This window comes from Salvelinus alpinus, chromosome 5, assembly GCF_045679555.1.
Source record: "Salvelinus alpinus chromosome 5, SLU_Salpinus.1, whole genome shotgun sequence".
Classification (NCBI taxonomy): Eukaryota; Metazoa; Chordata; class Actinopteri; order Salmoniformes; family Salmonidae; genus Salvelinus; species Salvelinus alpinus.
The window spans coordinates 25639300-25659399 of record NC_092090.1 but is presented as its reverse complement, the minus strand read 5'-3'; the positions used below and the strand labels follow the sequence as shown (position 1 = coordinate 25659399).

General features: G+C 45.6%; 1 protein-coding gene across 3 annotated transcripts in view; it reads left to right on the top strand.

Annotated features, from left to right (window-relative positions):
- The first annotated feature begins 7445 nt into the window (after positions 1 to 7445).
- The window catches only part of LOC139575808 (solute carrier family 12 member 4-like), a 49224-nt gene continuing 36569 nt past the window's right edge, over positions 7446 to 20100 (top strand). The window contains exon 1 of one of the 3 annotated variants that reach the window (XM_071401131.1): positions 7446 to 7488. In XM_071401131.1, the coding sequence (XP_071257232.1) occupies positions 7485 to 7488 (4 nt within the window). In that variant the 5' untranslated portion in view covers positions 7446 to 7484. Of the gene's footprint in view, positions 7489 to 14085; positions 14724 to 20100 lie in introns of those variants that run through there. The other 2 variants (XM_071401129.1, XM_071401132.1) reach the window with 2 other exon arrangements.

Genomic DNA, 20100 nt, shown 5'->3' with positions numbered 1-20100 from the left:
TAGCCCACATTAAAAAATACTAAAGTTTACTATGGAATACTACAGTACTTACTGTAGACTCCTGTAGTAAACTGTAGTATAATGTAGAATACTATACTACACACTAATATCCCTCGATCATGTGAACAACTTAGTATATAATTTCGCAGTATACTGTAGAATACTATAGTAAATACTAAGGTATTATCCCCAAAAAACATTGTAGTAAATACTATATTTAGTATTAGTCCGCAAAAACACATTTTTTGAAATACTACAGTATTTCATTTGCATTTACCCTGCCCATTCCTCTCACCATATCCCAATTTGTGAGAAACCTACAAGCCAAGTATAGTTGAAGTCGGAAGTTTACATACACTTATGTTGGAGTCATTAAAACTCGTTTTTCAACCACTCTACAAATGTCTTGTTAACAAACTATAGTTTTGGCAAGTCGTTTAGGACATTTACTTTGTGCATGACACAAGTAATTTTTCCAACAATTGTTTACAGGCAGATTATTTCACTTATAATTCACTGTATCACAATTCCAGTGGGTCAGAAGTATACATACACTAAGTTGACTGTGCCTTTAAACAGCTTGGAAAATTCCAGAAAATGATTTTGTGGCTTTAGAAGCTTCTGATAGGCTAATTGACATAATTTGAGTCAATTGGAGGTGTACCTGTGGATGTATTTCAAGGCATACCTTCAAACTCAGTGCCTCTTTGCTTGACATCATGGGAAAATAAAAAGAAATCATCCAAGACCTCAGAAAAAAAAATTGTAGACCTCCACAAGTCTGGTTCATCCTTGGGAGCAATTTCCAAACACCTGAAGGTACCACGTTCATCTGTACGGACAATAGTATGCAAGTATAAATACCATGGGAATTGTGAAGAACTGAGTTTAAATGTATTTGGCTAAGGTGTATGTAAACTTCCGACTTCAACTGTATATACCATATTCCATACAGGTTATAAAAAAGAGCAGAAGCTCTGAACTCTCAGTTCAGAGCCCAGTCCTACCTACCTACAGGTTATAGAAAATTTGTTCTCTTCGTATTTCTCCAGTAGGTTTCCTCAAGGAGAAAGCCCCCCCCCCCCCCCCCACTTCTATGTCCCCAAAAACACTACAGTAAATCCTGCAGTATACTACAGTCCACAAAAGCACTACAGTAATTACTATAGTATATACTACCTTTTTTTTTACCACAGTATCAGTCCGCAAAAACACCACAGCAAATACCACAATAAAGTCCGCAAAAACACTATAGTGATTTTTATAGTAATCCTAACATAGTATATAGTCCACTATAGTATTCTTTCATGTGGGAGTGGGTGGGAAAGTAATAGTGGGTGGTTGGGTTGGGTTGGAACATCTTGTTTATAGAATTCTAATTTCTAAAATGTTCTCATGCATAGATTTGATCATTGTGTGAAATTCACACCAATATTGTAATTTATTAACAGGACATGATCGTGGAAATTTGCTAATTCTTTTGATTTTGAATTAGATTTACAAATAAAATGTGTTATAATGTATTCATTTACATTACCGGTCAAAAGTTTTAGAACACCTACTCATTCAAGGGTTTTTCTTTATTTTACTATTTTCTACATTCTAGAATAATAGTGAAGACATCAAAACTATGAAATAACACATATGGAATCATGTAGTAACAAAAAAAGTGATTCTTCAAAGTAGCCATTCTTTGCCTTAATGACAGCTTTGCACACGCTTGGCATTCTCTCAACCAGCTTCGTGAGGTAGTCACCTGCAATGCATTTCAATTAACTGGTGTGCCTTCTTAAAAGTGAATTTGTGGAATTTCTTTCCTTCTTAATACTTTTGAGCCAATCAGTTGTGTTGTGACAAGGTAGGGGGGTATACAGTAGATAAAAGACCAAGTCCATATTATGGCAAGAAACAACGGTTTTATAGTCTTTAAGACATGAAGGTCAGTCAAAACGGAACATTTCAAGAACTTTGAAAGTTTCTTCAAGTGCAGTCATAAAAACTATCGTGCACAATGATGAAACTGGCTCTCATGAGGACCGCCACAGGAAAGGATGACCCAAAGTCACCTCTGCTGCAGAGGATAAGTTCATTAGAGTTACCAGCCTCAGAAATTGCAGCCCAAATAAATGCTTCACAGAGTTCAAGTAACATACACATCTCAACATCAACTGTTCAGAGGAGACTGCGTGAATCAGGCCTTCATGGTCAAATTGCTGCAAAGAAACCCCTACTAAAGGACACCAATAATAAGAAGAGACTTGCTTGGGCCAAGAAACACGAGCAATAGACGTTAGACCGGTTGAAATTTGTCCTTTGGTCTGGAGTCCAAATTTGAGATTTTTGGTTCCATACGCTGTGTCTTTGTGAGACGCAGAGTAGGTGAACGGATGATCTCCGCATGTGTATTTCCCATCGTAAAGCATGGAGGAGGAGGTGTGATGGTGTGGGGGTGCTTTGCTGGGGACACTGTCTGTGATTTATTTAGAATTCAAGGCGCACTTAACCAGCATGGCTACCACAGCATTCTGCAGCGTTACGCCATCCCATCTGGTTTGCGCTTAGTGGGACTATCATTTGTTTTTCGACAGGACAATGCCCCAACACACCTCCAGGCTGTGTAAGGGCTATTTGACCAAGAAGGAGAGTGATGGAGTGCTGCATCAGATGACCTGGCCTCCACAATCCCCTGACATCAACCAAATTGAGATTGTTTGGGATGAGTCAGACCACGGAGTGAAGGAAAAGGAGTCAACAAATGCTCAGCATATGTGGGAACGCCTTCAAGACTGTTGGAAAAGCATTCCAGGTGAAGCTGGTTGAGAGAATGCCAAGAGTGTGCAAAGCTGTAATCAAGGCATATGGTGGCTATTTAAAGAATCTCAAATATAAAATATATTTTGATTTGTTTAACGCTTTTTTTTGATTACTACATGATTCCATGTGTTATTTCATGTCTTCACTATTATTCTGCAATGTAGAAAATAGTAAAAAAGAAAGAAAAACCCTTGAATGAGTAGGTGTTCTAAAACTTTTGACCGGTAGTTTATGTGTGATTTATTTTATATACAGTAGATGCGTATGCACATGTTCTAAATTGTATGTCCTCACTTTGAAGAACTGACTCCACGCTGAGCACATTTTATAATTTAGGCCCTGATCTATGGAAGTACACAATGTGCTGGACGAGACCTAGTGCAAGCTGTCATTACCAGCGTTGAGCCCTGTTAGTGTCCCTGAACATGCCTTATGTAGGGCAGCACTTTACCATGTGCATCTATGTTGCCTGGCTGGGTAATCATCATACCAGGAGAATGGCACTAGCAGTCAGGTCAAATGAGATTTCTGAGGGGCTCCTTAGGATGTGTGTGTTGGCTCTAAACACCCTGTCTCAAACATCATACTCTACTATACACTTTACAAATCCTCTGGTTCATATTGTGGTTCATTTCCTTTGTGCCTATAAGCCTCTCCGTGTGACCTACAGATGTGAAGAGATTTAAGTACCCCAGCAATGTTAAGTCTTACTGAGTCAGACCCCATCCACACAGTGAGAAAAAAAACTCCCTTCAACTGTCATTTGATCAATCGACAATTAATAATAGGACTTTTCATCCAGTTTCAGCTGCTTATAACAGACATACAAATTAATCACCAATCAGAGATGCACAAAAGCTCTTCGTAGTGACAATAGGATCAGCTGTGCAACAAATTTGAAGCAGGGTTTATTGGTTGGTGTGGAATGCTATTTGGCATCACAGAGAAAAGATGGTTAGAGTGATTGATAAATCGGTGTAAAGCCTAATTTACCACTTCCCCAAAATTTAAAAAATTTAAAAATTCTATCAAATACATTAATAATTCCTTATTAATCAAGCAAAATATCCTATAAATCAACTTCAATTTCCTATCAATCGAACAATAAGATTGATTGACAAGGGGACATGGGTTTGTGTTTGCAGTGTGGGCACCTTCCTCTGCCCAGGCGTTGCTGACGCATGCCAGATCTTACAACGCTTGCATAGCTATTTTACGTATCAGCTAACCCCATCATATGTTGTAGCAATCTGGTTCCCGACTGGCACAGTCGATGATGTGGCACGCAACCATTGGTTGATGGATGCAACGTCTGAGCAGGGGAAGGCGACCTGTGTCTGTGCTCAGTAGTCAGACATGTAATCAATCTTATTGTTTCGTGGGCAGGAGGCCTTTTGTTGGTTTTATAGTCTTTAGTTTGGACATGCCTGTAGTTTCCCTTTTGTACATATTTATGTTTCCTCACCATGTGAACAAATAATAGTCTGCTTTGACTGACCAACCAAGAGGTCAGGATAGACAGAGCTGGCCCTGGACCACGTTTAGGTTGCTGTGTCCTAGGGCACATGTATCTTCAACACCTAGGCGCATACGCTGATTTCTCACATAAATGCACACATTCATTCAGGTTACAGACCATGTAACTAGGCCTAGGACCCCTACACAAAGCGAGTGCAACAATATTCGTAGGCTAGTTATTGGTTTGGTAGCAAACTAATAACTGGCCTACCTAACAAACCTTCCTCTCCCAGCTGTCTCCCATCTTCTCTGGCCACTTTCACCCCATTAAGGATCCTCTTTTCCAACCTAAGAGCAAGCTGAGCCACACTTGAGCTAGAGCTCAGGAAAACTCTATCCCGCTCCAAACAGATGTCTGGAAACAAATCACACACACTCTATCCCAGAGTTGTGAAATTATACAATGAGTTGGAAAACAAACGTGCACAACCAAATATCGGTTGGTTGGCCATTGATATTCAAAACTTTCTCCCAAAATATTTTTCTTTGCCCAGAACTTTGTTATTATTCTGGAAAGCCGTTGAACAGGATTTTCTTTTTCTTTTTGAGAAAATAATAGAATAGAGAAAATCAACAAGATGTCCTCTGCCAGTTTAAGCTAACTGGAGGAACTAGTAAGTGCCAACAATGTGGTGTTGTGGCACTCCCTGAAACTCCCAGAGGGCTGAACGGTAAACTGGGGGACTGTGCTACAGCCAAGGGTGACTGGGTGTCAGCTGGAAGAGCAAGAAGACCCTACAGATACAGTCAACTCCAAAATTATTTGGCAAAAAAAATACTATCAAAAACTGTTGAGGGCCTACCGAGTGGCGCGGTGGTCTAAGGCACTGCATCGCAGTGCTAGCTGTGCCGCTAGAGATTCTGGGTGCGAGTCCAGGCTCTGTCGCAGCCGGCCGCGACCGGGAGACCCATGGGGCGGAACACAATTGCCCAGCGTCGTCCAGGTTAGGGGAGGGTTTGGCCGGCAGGGATGTCCTTGTCCCATCGTGCACTAGCGACTCCTGTGGCGGGCCGGGCGCAGTGCACACTGACACGGTCGCCAGGCGTACGGTGTTTCCTCCAACACATTGGTGCGGCTGGCTTCCGGGTTAAGTGGGCATTGTGTCAAGAAGCAGTGCGGCTTGGTTGGGTTGTTTCAAGGACGCACGGCTCTCGACCTTCGCCTCTCCCGAGTCCGTACGGGAGTTGCAGTGATATTCTTTTTTTTTTTTTTTTTAAACAAAATATATTTCCTGAGCAATTGTATTAGTACAAAATGATATAATTTTTAAATGTTTGTTGAGCATATAAAATAGCTCAGTATTTATATAATTAATTTTATACAGTCTTGTTTGCTCATCTTTATCAAGGATGTCAATCATTTTTGAGGTGACTCTATGTCACACCTCTATGTTCAATGCCTGACTGGGGGGTGGTGGACTCTGTAGGGGGGCATAGATGTACAGCACCTCCTAGGCTCCATCTTAAATATCAACACATGAATCAACACGTGTATACACTCAGATAGACACTAGGTCACTGTCCTTTACAGTCAAGGGAGGGTCCTACTACTTACAGTGTTTAGCACCCATCAAGATTGATTGACAGACACTCGGCACACATGTTCTTAGTGGGAACCTCCAGGCATGAAACACACATAAGTTCATCTTTCAGTGTTTGCTGTCTGTATTATTAAGCCGTCAACGCAAAGGAGAACATGTGCCCATCTGACTCCTCCTACCTTCCTGATGAGATAAATAAAAGCCATTCAATTGCAGCGTGTCAATTAGCCTGTTGTTGCTGTCAGGGATGACCTTTTCTTTATGGCCCTGGCCAGCACTGAGGCCTCTCATCTGTCTGACCGCTCGGTCCAGCCACAGCCCCAATGACCAGCCACATCTCTGCAGGAGAGGAGACCAAACCCGATTACAAACACTGATCGCCTGCAATCTAACCAGACAGGTTTACCCCCGGGTAGGGTTGGAATGGATACGGTAATATTGAGAGAGATGCAGAACAGACTGAGAAAGAGAGAGAGTAGGAGAAAAACAACACCAGACAAGACAACAACAATGTGATTTAATTGATTTGAATTGAGATTAAAATTAAATGGGCTCTGTACATTTTAAAAGGTTAAATCCAATTGAAGGTGGAAATCACAGCTGGCAATCACGGTCTGTCTAACAGCAGGCTTTTAATGAAGCACCCTGGTCCCCATCATTTATCTGGAGGTGTGTGTGTGTGTGTGTGTGTGTGTGTGTGTGTGTGTGTGTGTGTGTGTGTGTGTGTGTGTGTGTGTGTGTGTGTGTGTGTGTGTGTGTGTGTGTGTGTGTGTGTGTGTGTGTGTGTGTGTGTGTGTGTGTGTGTGTGTGTGTGTGTGTGTGTGTCACAGCTATGATGTAGACCTGTTACTTTTGTCATGACTTTCTCTTATGTATTGTATGTTGAAGTATAGGTTCCATTTCATTTAAGAAAACAATGAGGACCAATATGATCCAGTGACATTTAGACCTCTCCTAGATTCCCAATCCTTCATCTTTTGAATAATTATTTCCCCAGGCTGTGTTATGTTATCAATAACTCTTTACTGAATGAAACATATTAATACTGGATAACGTCATGATCTCCATCTATTGTTCATTGTCAGCTCCTGACTGCACTGCTCTGTAATGTCAACGAGGAGCGTTATTGGTCATATTGGTAAGTTCATCTTAAAAGTCCCAGATTTTCTAGTTCAATTAAATATTACAATCTAATAGCTATACATGTTGAGTTGAGTCAAAGATACTCTGTGGTTGAGTGAGTAAACCCTTTCTTCTCTAACAGATGTGTGGTTTTAACATGATAAAGTGTATGTAAATACCTCCATCTAGTGGTTAATTTAGAACTGCGCACCTGTTTTTTGTTCTGGCAGTGGACTATGGGAATATCTCAATTGCACTCTGTGCGTCCTCTTTTCTCTCTCTTCATCTCCTTCTCAAAATCCATTGGATGAGAATGCCAGAGGTCCCGCCTCTCTGACCTTTTCCTCCAATGGGTTTTGAGAAGGAGGCAAGGAGAGAGGACTCGAGGAGTATTCATTTGCGATCTTTCCTATGCCCGCAGTGACCATTGACCAATTAGGAGTCGGGGGTGGAGAATGGCGAGAACAACAATGAACAACATTTTGATCAATGGGTTAGTAACGCTCACATAACATTCAAGTGATGCTCCAGAACCTTTGTATAATTTCAGACAGTAGTTTTGAAAGTAGTGCTCACGTTTATGTACTAGAGTACGTCATCCAACTGTGTATTACGTCATCCATTTCGTATGATATGTTGTTGAATTTTTTTTGCAATTCATACATTATGTTAGGAATCCAATTCGTACAATATGTTACAAATTTGTTGTGCTTAAGATCCCAGACTGCATCTTTAACTCAAAGTTGTGACATGGGATTTACACTAAACACCGATTGACATCTAGGCTTACTGTTAATGATGTAGAAGTCCTATTGTTGACCTCTAGGCTTACTGTTAATGATGTAGAAGTCCTATTGTTGACCTCTAGGCTTACTGTTAATGATTTAGAAGTCCTATTGTTGACCTCTAGGCTTACTGTTAATGATGTAGAAGTCCTATTGTTGACCTCTAGGCTTACTGTTAATGATGTAGAAGTCCTATTGTTGACCTCTAGGCTTACCTTTAATGATGTAGAAGTCCTATTGTTGACCTCTAGGCTTACTGTTAATGATGTAGACGTCCTATTGTTGACCTCTAGGCTTACTGTTAATGATTTAGAAGTCCTATTGTTGACCTCTAGGTTTACTGTTAATGATGTAGAAGTCCTTTTGTTAACCTCTAGGCTTACTGTTAATGATGTAGAAGTCCTATTGTTGACCTCTAGGTTTACTGTTAATGATGTAGAAGTCCTTTTGTTAACCTCTAGGCTTACTGTTACTGATGTAGAAGTCCTATTGTTGACCTCTAGGCTTACTGTTAATGATGTAGAAGTCCTATTGTTGACCTCTAGGCTTACTGTTAATGATGTAGAAGTCCTATTGTTGACCTCTAGGCTTACTGTTAATGATGTAGACGTCCTATTGTTGACCTCTAGGCTTACTGTTAATGATGTAGACGTCCTATTGTTGACCTCTAGGCTTACTGTTACTGATGTAGAAGTCCTATTGTTGACCTCTAGGCTTACTGTTACTGATGTAGTCTTATTGGGGGGAAATGCGCTTGACCACTTTGAATAGATTTGCCTGCTGGCTTATAGACTTGTGTGTTCAGAACAGTTGTTTTTTAGCCTCACCTCATGGTGAACGTTGCTTGAAGTTTACTTCTCAGTTGGTAGTGTCAGTTGGTAGTGTCAGTTGGTAGTGTCAGTTGTATGACGTCATTCCCAGAGTTTGTTTAATCTTGTTAAAGATAAAACAAGCCTTTGTTGTCTAAAAGCAATAGTTTGTTTTAGTATGGGCCTTTCTTTAGACATATCTGTCATGCACAGAATTCATTCAGGATTGTCAAGGTACTGTACTTTGTTATTTATCCAAAAGAGGGCGCTAGACGATGACACAGACAACTAATCAAGAGCTTTTGGGTCTGCCAAATCAAATGTAGAAAGGTGAGTAAAGGTGAGAGTAAATTGTGTCGAGAGTATGCTTTCGTGTGTGATCAATTATCTCCCACACATGGCTTTGCTGCTTGTTCAAAGCTTCTGTTTGCACTCTAACCCATAAGTTTACAGTGGCCTTGCTCTAACCCCCTGATCTGCACCACACAGCACACTTTCATAGCTCTGCTCTACCCTGAGAAAATGCCCCACTAGGTCTATACAAGAGATTGTGTAGTGGAGAACTATGTCCAGCAGCTCCTTTAGTCAAGTCCCTTCCTGCTGTGAATGTCTGAACACAAGCTGACCCCTGTTTACAGGAACTCTTTCCCCATGACTGGGTCACTGTGAGTGAGCGAGCTGAATGCGTCTGTCTCTGGCTGCTTGGCTGCCTAGTGTTCACTGACGCCGCACTTACCGTACACCAGGGGTGTCAAACTCATTCCATTGAGGGCCTAGTGTCTGCTGGGTTTTGTTTTTTCCTTTCAATTAAGTCCTAGACAACCAGGTGAGGGGAGTTCCTTACTAATTAGTGACCTCATCAATCAAGTACAAGGAAGGAGCGAAAAACCCGCAGACACTCGGCCCTCCGTGGAATGAGTTTGAAATGTGCCGTACACAGTGAGCAGTGGGCTGAAGCTGGGGTTGTGCCTAGGAGCTGGGGTTGGAGCAGGGGCTGGGACTGGGGCTGGAGCAGGGGCTGGGACTGGGGCTGGAGCAGGGGCTGGGGCTGGAGCAGGGGCTGGGACTGGGGCTGGAGCAGGGGCTGGGACTGGGGCTGGAGCAGGGGCTGGGACTGGGGCTGGAGCAGGGGCTGGGGCTGGGGCTGGAGCAGGGGCTGGAGCAGGGGCTGGAGCAGGGGCTGGGGCTGGAGCAGGGGCTGGGACTGGGGCTGGAGCAGGGGCTGGGACTGGGGCTGGAGCAGGGGCTGGGGCTGGAGCAGGGGCTGGGACTGGGGCTGGAGCAGGGGCTGGGACTGGGGCTAGGAGCAGCGGCTGAGACTGTGGTTGGAGCAGGGGCTGGGACTGGGGTTGGAGCAGCGGCTGAGGCTGGGACTGGGGCTGGGACTGGGGTTGGAGCAGCGGCTGGGACTGGGGTTGGAGCAGGGGCTGGGACTGGGGTTGGAGCAGCGGCTGAGACTGGGGTTGGAGCAGGGGCTGGGACTGGGGTTGGAGCAGCGGCTGGGGCTGGGACTGGGGCTGGGACTGGGGTTGGAGCAGCGGCTGGGGCTGGAGCAGGGGCTGGGACTGGGGCTGGAGCTGGGGCTGGGACTGGGGCTGGAGCAGCGGCTGGGACTGAGGCTGGGACTGAGGTTGGAGCAGCGGCTGGGACTGGGGCTGGAGCAGGGGCTGGAGAAGCGGCTAGGACTGGGGCTGGAGCAGGGGCTGGGACTGGGGCTGGAGCAGCGGCTGGGACTGGGGTTGGAGCAGGGGCTGGGACTGGGGCTGGAGCAGCGGCTAGGACTGGGGCTGGAGCAGGGGCTGGGACTGGGGCTGGAGGAGGGGCTGGGACTGTGGCTGGGGCTGGGGCTTGGGTTAGGGCTTGGCTGGCTGAGGCTGGGCAGTCCGGGGCAAAGCCTTATATGGCCTTTCACTGGCATCCCGGTGGCAATTACACTCCAAGAAAGGCATGGTAAATGCAACGTAGGCGAGTAGTTAGGAAAAATATCTCCTCTACTACTTCAAAGGCTTCTGTCAGTGGAGACTGGAGAGAGAGAGAGTCTGTGTGAAGAACTGGGAAATGTTTGATGGGGAGCTGGGGAGACACAGAGGTGACAATTAGTTTAGAGGGCTGGGTAATACTACTGAATGAATGAATTGTGAGTAACTAACTTGTTACCATACTGTTCCATGTAATAACTTTATTCCGTTCTGTAAAGTAAAGTGCTACCGAATGTTCTACAAAGGACCACCGCTTTCATTCTGTCACGCCCTGACCATAGTTTGCCTGAGCTGCCCGTCTGTCCTGAGCCGTTAGAGCCATCCGTCAGTCAGGAGCCGCCAGAGCCGCCCGCCAGTCAGGAGCCGCCAGAGCCGCCCGCCAGTCGGGAGCCGCCAAAGCCGCCCGCCAGTCGGGAGCTGCCAGAGCCGCCTTTCAGTCCGGAGCTGCCCGTCAGTCCGGAGCTGCCTCTCAGTCCTGAGCAACCCCTCAGTCCGGAGCTGCCCCTCAGTCCGGAGCTGCCCGTCAGTCCGGAGCTGCCCCTCAGTCCTGAGCTACCCCTCAGTCCGGAGTTGCCCGTCAGTCCGGAGATGCCCCTCAGTCCTGAGCTACCCCTCAGTCCTGAGCTACCCCTCAGTCTTGAGCTACCCCTCAGTCCTGAGCTACCCCTCAGTCCGGAGCTGCCCCTCAGTCCGGAGCTGCCCCTCAGTCCGGAGCTGCCCCTCAGTTCGGAGCTGCCCCTCAGTCCGGAGCTGCCCCTCAGTCCGGAGCTGCCCCTCAGTCCGGAGCTGCCCCTCAGTCCAGTGGCGCCCTCTAGGATGGTCTTCAGTCCGGGACCCAGTCTGGTTTGTCTATTTCTATGTGTTTGGCCTGATATGGTTCTCAATCAGAGACAGGTGTTTTGCGTTGTCTCTGATTGGGAACCATATTTAGGTAGCCTGTTTTGTATTGTGGGTTGTGGGTTATTGTCTATGTGTAGTGTTTGTGTCAGCACTAGTTTTGTTTAGCTTCACGTTCATCGTTTATTGTTTTGTATTAGTTTGTCAAGTGTTCTTCGTTTTCGTCTTTGTTAAATAAATCAAGTATGTATTCATACTGCGCCTTGGTCCTCCTCTCTTCAACGTTACGACGATCGTGACACATTCGGAGTAATTTTTTGTCAATGTATATTTTGCAGACCTGGGTTCAAATACATACAGTATGTATTTGAGTATCTGGTATTAAAAATATGTTCAAATACACAGCCCAAAACAAGTACTTTTATATGAGTATTTTAATGGTTACTTGTAAAAACCAAAAAGTACTATTTTGAAATACCTGCATGGGAGTGTATTTGAATCCGTGTATTTGAGTATTTCAAAAACTTTCCAATTGTCTTTCCAAATACATAAACATTTTCAACTAATTGTCTTTTGAAATAAAATATATCTGAATACTTACTTCGAATGTATGTGAAAGTAATTGAGATATTTGAAATAGTATTTGGACCCAGGTCTGATATTTTGACCCAAAAAGGTCTATTGAAACAGATTCTGTATTACTGAATTGAACTTAAAGACACAATGTACTGTGTATTGAACTGTTCTGCTTATAATTGTTACTGTTACTAGGCAGGCCAAAGTACGATATGTGACATTGCCAGCATTGCCTGGATTACGCAAGAAAGTCAGACTGTTTAATTTCCTAACACAGTCATTGAACTGTGAACCATAAACTGAAAACAGTCAGTTTTGGCTGTTGTGCAATAAGATAGAAGGGGGTAAATATGTAAACCCATGACACCCACTACATAATATAATAATAGTATGTGCCATTTAGCAGATGTTTTTATTCAAAGTGACTTACAGTATTGAGTGAGCGCAAACATTTCCGTACAGGTGAGTCTTGAGTGACCCCAATGAGAATTGAACCCATAACCCTGGTATTGCAACTTGTAAGTGCCATGCTCTACCAACTGTGACACCGTTTTCTACAGAGGCCCCAGAAGTCCAAAGAGAGCAGAAGAGTAGAGCTCAAATGACTTAAAATAGGATGTTTAATGGGCCTCTTTAATTACAGGCTGCTGTAGGCCCTGTGATCTGTCTTCCTGGGGACTTCTGGTTTTCAGTGAAAGAGGGAAGGAAAGAGATGATGTTATTTAAGGTTAGTTCCCCTGATATCTTAAATAGATGCCATGAAACGCACAACTAAAATGGCCTGTTCTGGATTATGGGCAAAAAGGTATTAGTAGGCTATTTATATTTACAGGAGGCCAACATTCTCTTGCCTATAATTTACATTGTTACTTTAATGTCACAGTACCCTACATTTCACTTTAAATTTATGTCAAACAAAAAACAATGATTACAAAGTTAAACAAACCATACAACTCTATGCACAAGGCCTACTTTTATACATTTCCCAAGAAAATTTTACAAAAACACATGTATTTGAGAACAGTGCAGATGCAACGTTTGGTAATCATCATTGTTTTTTGTTTGACATACATTTTAAAGTGAAAAATTGGATTCTCAGCATCATTACCGTGGAATTGCCTGTAGGGTAAATCTTACTACATTCAAGGTAGATTTGGAAAATAAAAGAGGACCTTAGCTAGGAGTGCCAAAGACATAAAAGCACATGAGGTTTTTCTTCCAGCTGCAGTCTGTTACTGATGCTTTGGGTTGGGTCGTTGTGGTAAAGACGCTGTAAAGATTCTGTTGTAAAGATTCCGTTCATGTTTATTTTACTGTATACAGTAATTGTACTGTATAATTTTACTGTATTGTATTACAGCTATAAAGGCTAAAAGGAAAGCAGAATAATTTATATCGTAGGCCTATACAGTCTATACAGAATACAGAGGATGTTGCTGTCTGTTCCTCAGGTCAAAGGCTGATATGACATCAGCATTATGTTGTTTGTAGGAATAGGAATAGGAGGGGGAGAGTTGGGTAGTTCACTGTGTCATATTTTCCTCTGCTTATGCCAAACGCAGGGGTTGTGTTACACACTTTCTCTCTCTCACTCCCTCTCTCTCTCTCTCTCTCTCTCTCTCTCTCTCTCTCTCTCTCTCTCTCGCTCTCGCTTTCTCTCTCGTCTCTCTCTGTCTCGCTCTCTCTCGCACTCCCTCTCTCGTCTCTCTTTTATCTCTCTCTCTCTCTTTCGCTCTCTCTTTCTGTTGTCTCTTTCTCCCTCTCTCCTTTCTCTCTTGTCTCTCTCTCTCTCTCTCTCTCAAACAAACAAACACGTGGTTTATTTGATTCTTTTCCAAACTGCCACGTCTCAGAGTTGTGTGTGTGTTTTGGTAAAGACCCACATACACAGAGGACTGTTTGTCTGTCTGTCTGACTGTGTGTGTGTGTGTGTGTGTGTGTGTGTGTGTGAGAGAGAGAGAGAGAGAGAGAGAGAACAGAAAGAGAGAGCGAAAGAGAGAGAGAGATAAAAGAGAGACGAGAGAGGGAGTGAGAGAGAGAGAGACGAGAGAGAGAGAGAGAGAGAGAGAGAGAGAGAGAGAGAGAGAGAAAAGAGAGAGCGAGAAAGAGACAACAGAAAGAGAGAGCGAAAGAGAGAGAGAGAGTTCAGTGTGTAGTCAATTAACAACATATGGGGCTCCCTGCTGTCCCCCTTTTCTGCCTCTCTCTCAGTATATGACCACTGAGTATATGATATGAGTCAGCAGTGGTGCTGACGACATTGGGACACTGACTGTGTCTCAGAGTCCTCTCCTCCCCTGCCAGACTGAGTATCCCAGGCTACATGACAGGCAGCACCTCTTTTATTCACACAAGCAGCCCAGGAGGCCGGCCTGGTTGGGGCCGGGGCTGGTAGAGGGGGCAGGGCCATGGTATGGTAATGTGCTCAGAGGAAGTGAGCGCAGGGTAGTGGAATGCTGCTGAGATTAGTAGGACTGACTGACTGCCTGGGAGTTGAGCTGGCTGATCAAGGCTGGCAGGACAGCGCTAACCGCTAGCTGCTGAAAGCCTATCCGGAGATACTGAGGATTATTAGCGTCAGGGCCTAACCAGCGGATGAAAACATGCCCCATTTCACAGTGGTACCGGTGGAGGACAGCGCTACGTCCAACTATGACAGTCTGGAAGGAATTAACTGGGTGGACTACAGAGACACAGGACAGGGGGGACACCCTGGACATCTAGACACTGTCAGCTCTGATGGTGAGTCTCTCTCTCTATCTCTCTCTCTCTCTTTCACTCTTTCTCAGACAACAGACAACTGTTCCTCTCAACTCTTTACAAAGTAGAACAACATAGTTGTTTTGTTAACTAAGAACTGCTTGGAAGAACAGACAGACAACTGAGATGTTTTCTATAGTGTGTTGTTATGAGTGTGACCTGAGGAGAAGTTGTGGGAATGCTTTACATTGTCCTGGGGGCTGGCTGGGACAGAACAGCTGGTTGTACGTTTACCATGGCAATCCTCCAACCTACCTGGCAGATTTACTTTCCTGGCAGACAGTTCTCCAACCTATTTTTGACAGCTCGGGGAATTTTCTATGGGGTGTTATCGATTTCAGAGATTCAGGACAGATTACCCCATCATGAGCCCCCTCATGCCAAATATGTCTGTGGTGACAAAGGGAAAATAATTGGAAGGAGGAGGGGGTAGAGGGGGCGGAGATGCAGGGGGACCAGCCCTGCTTAGGCCTCAAGTGTTCCATCTGACAAAAGATGGAGCACTCTTTGTGCAAAGCGTTTATTTCTTTTCACACACAGGGGTTGAGCAGGCTGTTAAACCAGTGTGAAACAGCTTTTTCTTTCTCTCAGTTGATCTCGGCTGTATATCTAGCTCTAGTCCCTCTTTCAGTTTCTCAATTCGCTTCTGTATCAAGTACGAGAAAGTGGATAAACCACTCCTAGGTGGAGAGGAGAGGAGTTTGTAGCCAGGGGGCAGGATTATATGAGACTGCTGATATGCAAGGCTGACATGGGAACCGACCAGGCGTGAGTCTGTTGTATGAGGGAGAGAAAGGAGAGCTTTAATAAAAGGGAGCTGCCTCGTAATGAAGCACCCACACACAACCACAGGCTGGCCGGCCGGACACACAGACCTACCCCTGCCTGGCCTTCCATCCATTACTGCCAGGGTAATGAATACACCACCATCACAGGCTGGCCGGCCGGACACACAGACCTACCCCTGCCTGGCCTTCCATCCATTACTGCCAGGGTAATGAATACACCACAACCACAGGCTGGCCGGCCGGGCACACAGACCTACCCCTGCCTGGCCTTCCATCCATTACTGCCAGGGTAATGAATACACCAAAACCACAGGCTGGCCGGCCGGGCACACAGACCTACCCCTGCCTGGCCTTCCATCCATTACTGCCAGGGTAATGAATACACCACCATCACAGGCTGGCCAGCTGGGCACACAGACCTACCCCTGCCTGGCCTTCCATCCATTACTGCCAGGGTAATGAATACACCACCATCACAGGCTGGCCAGCTGGGCACACAGACCTACCCCTGCCTGGCCTTCCATCCATTACTGCCAGGGTAATGAATACAACACAACCACAAGCTGGCCGGCCGGACACACAGACCTACCCCTGCCTGGCCTTCCATCCATTACTGCCAGGGTAATGAATACACCACCATCACAGGCTGGCCGGCCGGACACACAGACCTACCCCTGCCTGGCCTTCCATCCATTACTGCCAGGGTAATGAATACACCACCATCACAGGCTGGCCGGCCGGACACACAGACCTACCCCTGCCTGGCCTTCCATCCATTACTGCCAGGGTAATGAATACACCACCATCACAGGGCGTGTACACAGTACTGAGTTATAGAGGAAGTGGGTGCTCAATGTTCTGGCCTGGGATGAATTACTATTGTTTCCAAGATAGTTACTATTGGTTGAGCAGTTTTATCTCTCCTGCAGAAAATGCGTGGGCAGGGAGAATGCGTGGGCAGGGAGAATGCGTGGGCAGGGAGAATGCGTGGACAGGGAGAATGCGTGGGCAGGGAGAATGCGTGGGCAGGGAGAATGCGTGGGCAGGGAGTATGCGTGGGCAGGGAGAATGCGTGGGCAGGGAGAATGCGTGGACAGGGAGAATGCGTGGGCAGGGAGAATGCGTGGACAGGGAGAATGCGTGGGTAGGGAGAATGCGTGTGCAGGGAGAATGCGTGGTCAGGGAGAATGCGTGGACAGGGAGAATGCGTGGACAGGGAGAATGCGTGGACAGGGAGAATGCGTGGGCAGGGAGAATGCGTGGACAGGGAGAATGCGTGGACAGGGAGAATGCGTGGACAGGGAGAATGCGTGGACAGGGAGAATGCGTGGGCAGGGAGAATGCGTGGGCAGGGAGAATCCGTGGACAGGGAGAATGCGTGGACAGGGAGAATGCGTGGACAGGGAGAATGCGTGGGCAGGGAGAATGCGTGGACAGGGAGAATGCGTGGGCAGGGAGAATGCGTGGACAGGGAGAATGCGTGGGCAGGGAGAATGCGTGGACAGGGAGAATGCGTGGACAGGGAGAATGCGTGGGCAGGGAGAATGCGTGGGCAGGGAGAATGCGTGGACAGGGAGTATGCGTGGGCAGGGAGAATGCGTGGGCAGGGAGAATGCGTGGACAGGGAGAATGCGTGGACAGGGAGAATGCGTGGACAGGGAGGATGCGTGGGCAGGGAGAATGCGTGGGCAGGGAGAATGCGTGGACAGGGAGAATGCGTGGACAGGGAGAATGCGTGGGCAGGGAGAATGCGTGGGCAGGGAGAATGCGTGGGCAGGGAGAATGCGTGGGCAGGGAGAATGCGTGGGCAGGGAGAATGCGTGTGCAGGGAGAATGCGTGTGCAGGGAGAATGCGTGGGCAGGGAGAATGCGTGGGCAGGGAGAATGCGTGGGCAGGGAGAATGCGTGGGTAGGGAGAATGCGTGGGCAGGGAGAATGTGTGGGCATGGAGAATGTGTGTGTATACGTTTGTGGTGCACGTCTTTGTGACTGTGTCCCTGCATGTGGCGGCAACCTGTGCAGTAGAGATATTTTCCACTAGACCACAGGACTGATATCATCATCATAATCTCAAACACCCAGGAATTATGGGACATCTTTGCCTAAAGTCTCCTCTATATTCCTGGAATGTATGGAATTCATTCACAGCTTGTTTTGTTGGATTTTGGCCTGGGAACAAACTGAAATACAAAGTGAAACAAAGCAAATCTAGTGTTCACAATCTAGTGCTCACAATCTAGTGTTCACAGGCAACCTCAATTTAACCCAGTTTGCAAAAACACAGCTGTTATGTGTTATCACTGGCAGTTCATGTTTTGCCCATAAGAGGGGCTCCTGAATTAATAAAACAGCTGATGGCATGAAAGGACCTGGAATGGTTTCCCAGCCTGTTGAGCTCTCTTTCTGCACATGCTTGTTTTGAGATGACTGTGAACTCTCACCTTCTTCTTCCTCTTAATCTCTCTCTCTGTCTTTCTCTCTCAGGCAGTGGGGGGTTTCCAGAGAGAGATAGAGAGAGAGAGCTATGTCACCATTTCCTACTGACAGGAAGAATAACATCTAGGAAGTGAGATGGAAACAGATGACTAGGAAGGAGTAAAAATGTATATTATTATCTTGGATGGAGTGTTGCGTATGTGTTTGTAGGAAAAGGAGGAGTGAGAGGTGAGGTGAAGTGAGGCAGGAGATTGTTGAAGTAAAGGAGGCTATAATAGATGGTGTGATGGAGGGAGGAGGTGTGTGGGTCTGGTATGGTTGGGTAGAGAGGGTGGAGGAGAGGAGGGAGACAGCCACAGTCACAGTGCTAACTCTGTTCCAGGCTGATCGCCATGCTCTCTCCAGAGCTGGTCTGGACTGGACTACACACTGTGGCCATTGTACCAGAGAAGCCTTCCACTAGAGTGGTAGCTAGCTAGGAGTCAGTCAGTTCTAGTCAGTCAGCCAGTCAGTTTATCCACTGTGCAATATCTGGCAAGGCCGCATTTGCGCATGACCGAATTAGTTGTGAGAATTTGTGTGTGTGAAATAGTGTGTGTCTGCATCAGCATTATCATCATGTCCTACAGTATTGTTGCCTTGCTGTAATCTAATCCACTATTGAAGGAATCTTTAGTTTTGTCTTCTATACAGAAAACAGTTGGCCTCATACTGAACTGTACAGTACAGAACAGAACAGTAGATTACGTAAGGGGAGAATCATTGTTTTCCTTCCTGGGTCTTCCCAGCCTGTCTTCAGGAGAACAGTGTCCATTCCTGTCATTCTGTCCCACATGCTTCATAGATAGGCTTAACCTCATAGAGATAAACACCCACCCTGCAGACAGCTGATTCTGTTTGTGTGGACTGAGGGATGACCGCTGGACTGCTAATTTGAACCCTGAGACCAGTGACAGATAAAGAGTCAGTCAGAAGAATTTATCATGAAGGGAAGCTGAAGTGTAAAGGATGGCTTGCAGACCGGTGTCAGTTACTGATTTGTAGTAGAATAAGGATAGCTAGTTGGCTGTGTTGATGAGGGGGCCTTTCCACTATACATTTCTTCTATACATTCATGTTACATGACAATATTTTCTCACAACCGTTTCTTTCTGTAAATCTGTAGGCAATTTTTTACTTCCTATCACATCAATGCTTCCTTTGATAGAAGTGGTGACTAAGCTCCTATATTTAGAACTGTTAAACATATGATTTTAGACTGAGAAAACGACATACAAATAATGCACTATAGAGTGTTCATGGGTGTACTCTGCTCTGCTGTCCCAAGTGGCTTACACATTACCCTGTGTTCCCTATAGGGCTCTGGTCAAAGTAGTGTACTATTATAGGGATAGGGTACCATTTTAGGACACAACCCCACTAGCTACAGCTACAGTTGTCTCCCTGAGAGGCTATAGCATAGCACTGCTGGTAGGGTTAGCTGTATTATTCTACTAAAGCCCCTGGGGTTAGAGCTATGAGAGACATGTAACAACAAACTGGGCTATTTTAAAGTGGGAGTTGGCAGTCCTTTATGTAGGGAATGACTATGTTTTCCACAGCCTCTAGCTTGCCCGGTAACAATGAATCCCCTCTCTCCTGATTGGGCTGCTACAGTGTATTAGCTTTTGTTGAAAGACAAACAGTCCTCAAAGGCTGTGTCCCAAATGGCACCTTATCCCCTATATAATGAACCCTTTGGGCCTTGATCAAAGGTAGTGCACTATACAGGGAATAGGATGCAATTTGGGACTAACCCTAAGTCTTCAGGAGAGTGTCACTGTATTGTATAATAGCTTGACTTGAGGAATTAACAGCATGCACAAAAACAACACACCTACCTAACACAACTCTCTGAAGAAAGTCATGACCTTATGTGCAATTATGTTGTATCTATTTGTCACTTTGCCTTGTTACACCTGTATCCAAAGAATGTTCACCTGTTGCTGTTTCTGTCTGCCCTGTTTCTGAATCCACCATTTGTGCCAATTTTGTGTCAATTTGATTTTCCAATTGGTGGCGCCCCTCCTCTGTACAGATGTAGGATCTTAATTTGATCACTCTTTTGTTGCTGAGAATTTTCCTGCACAGCAGGA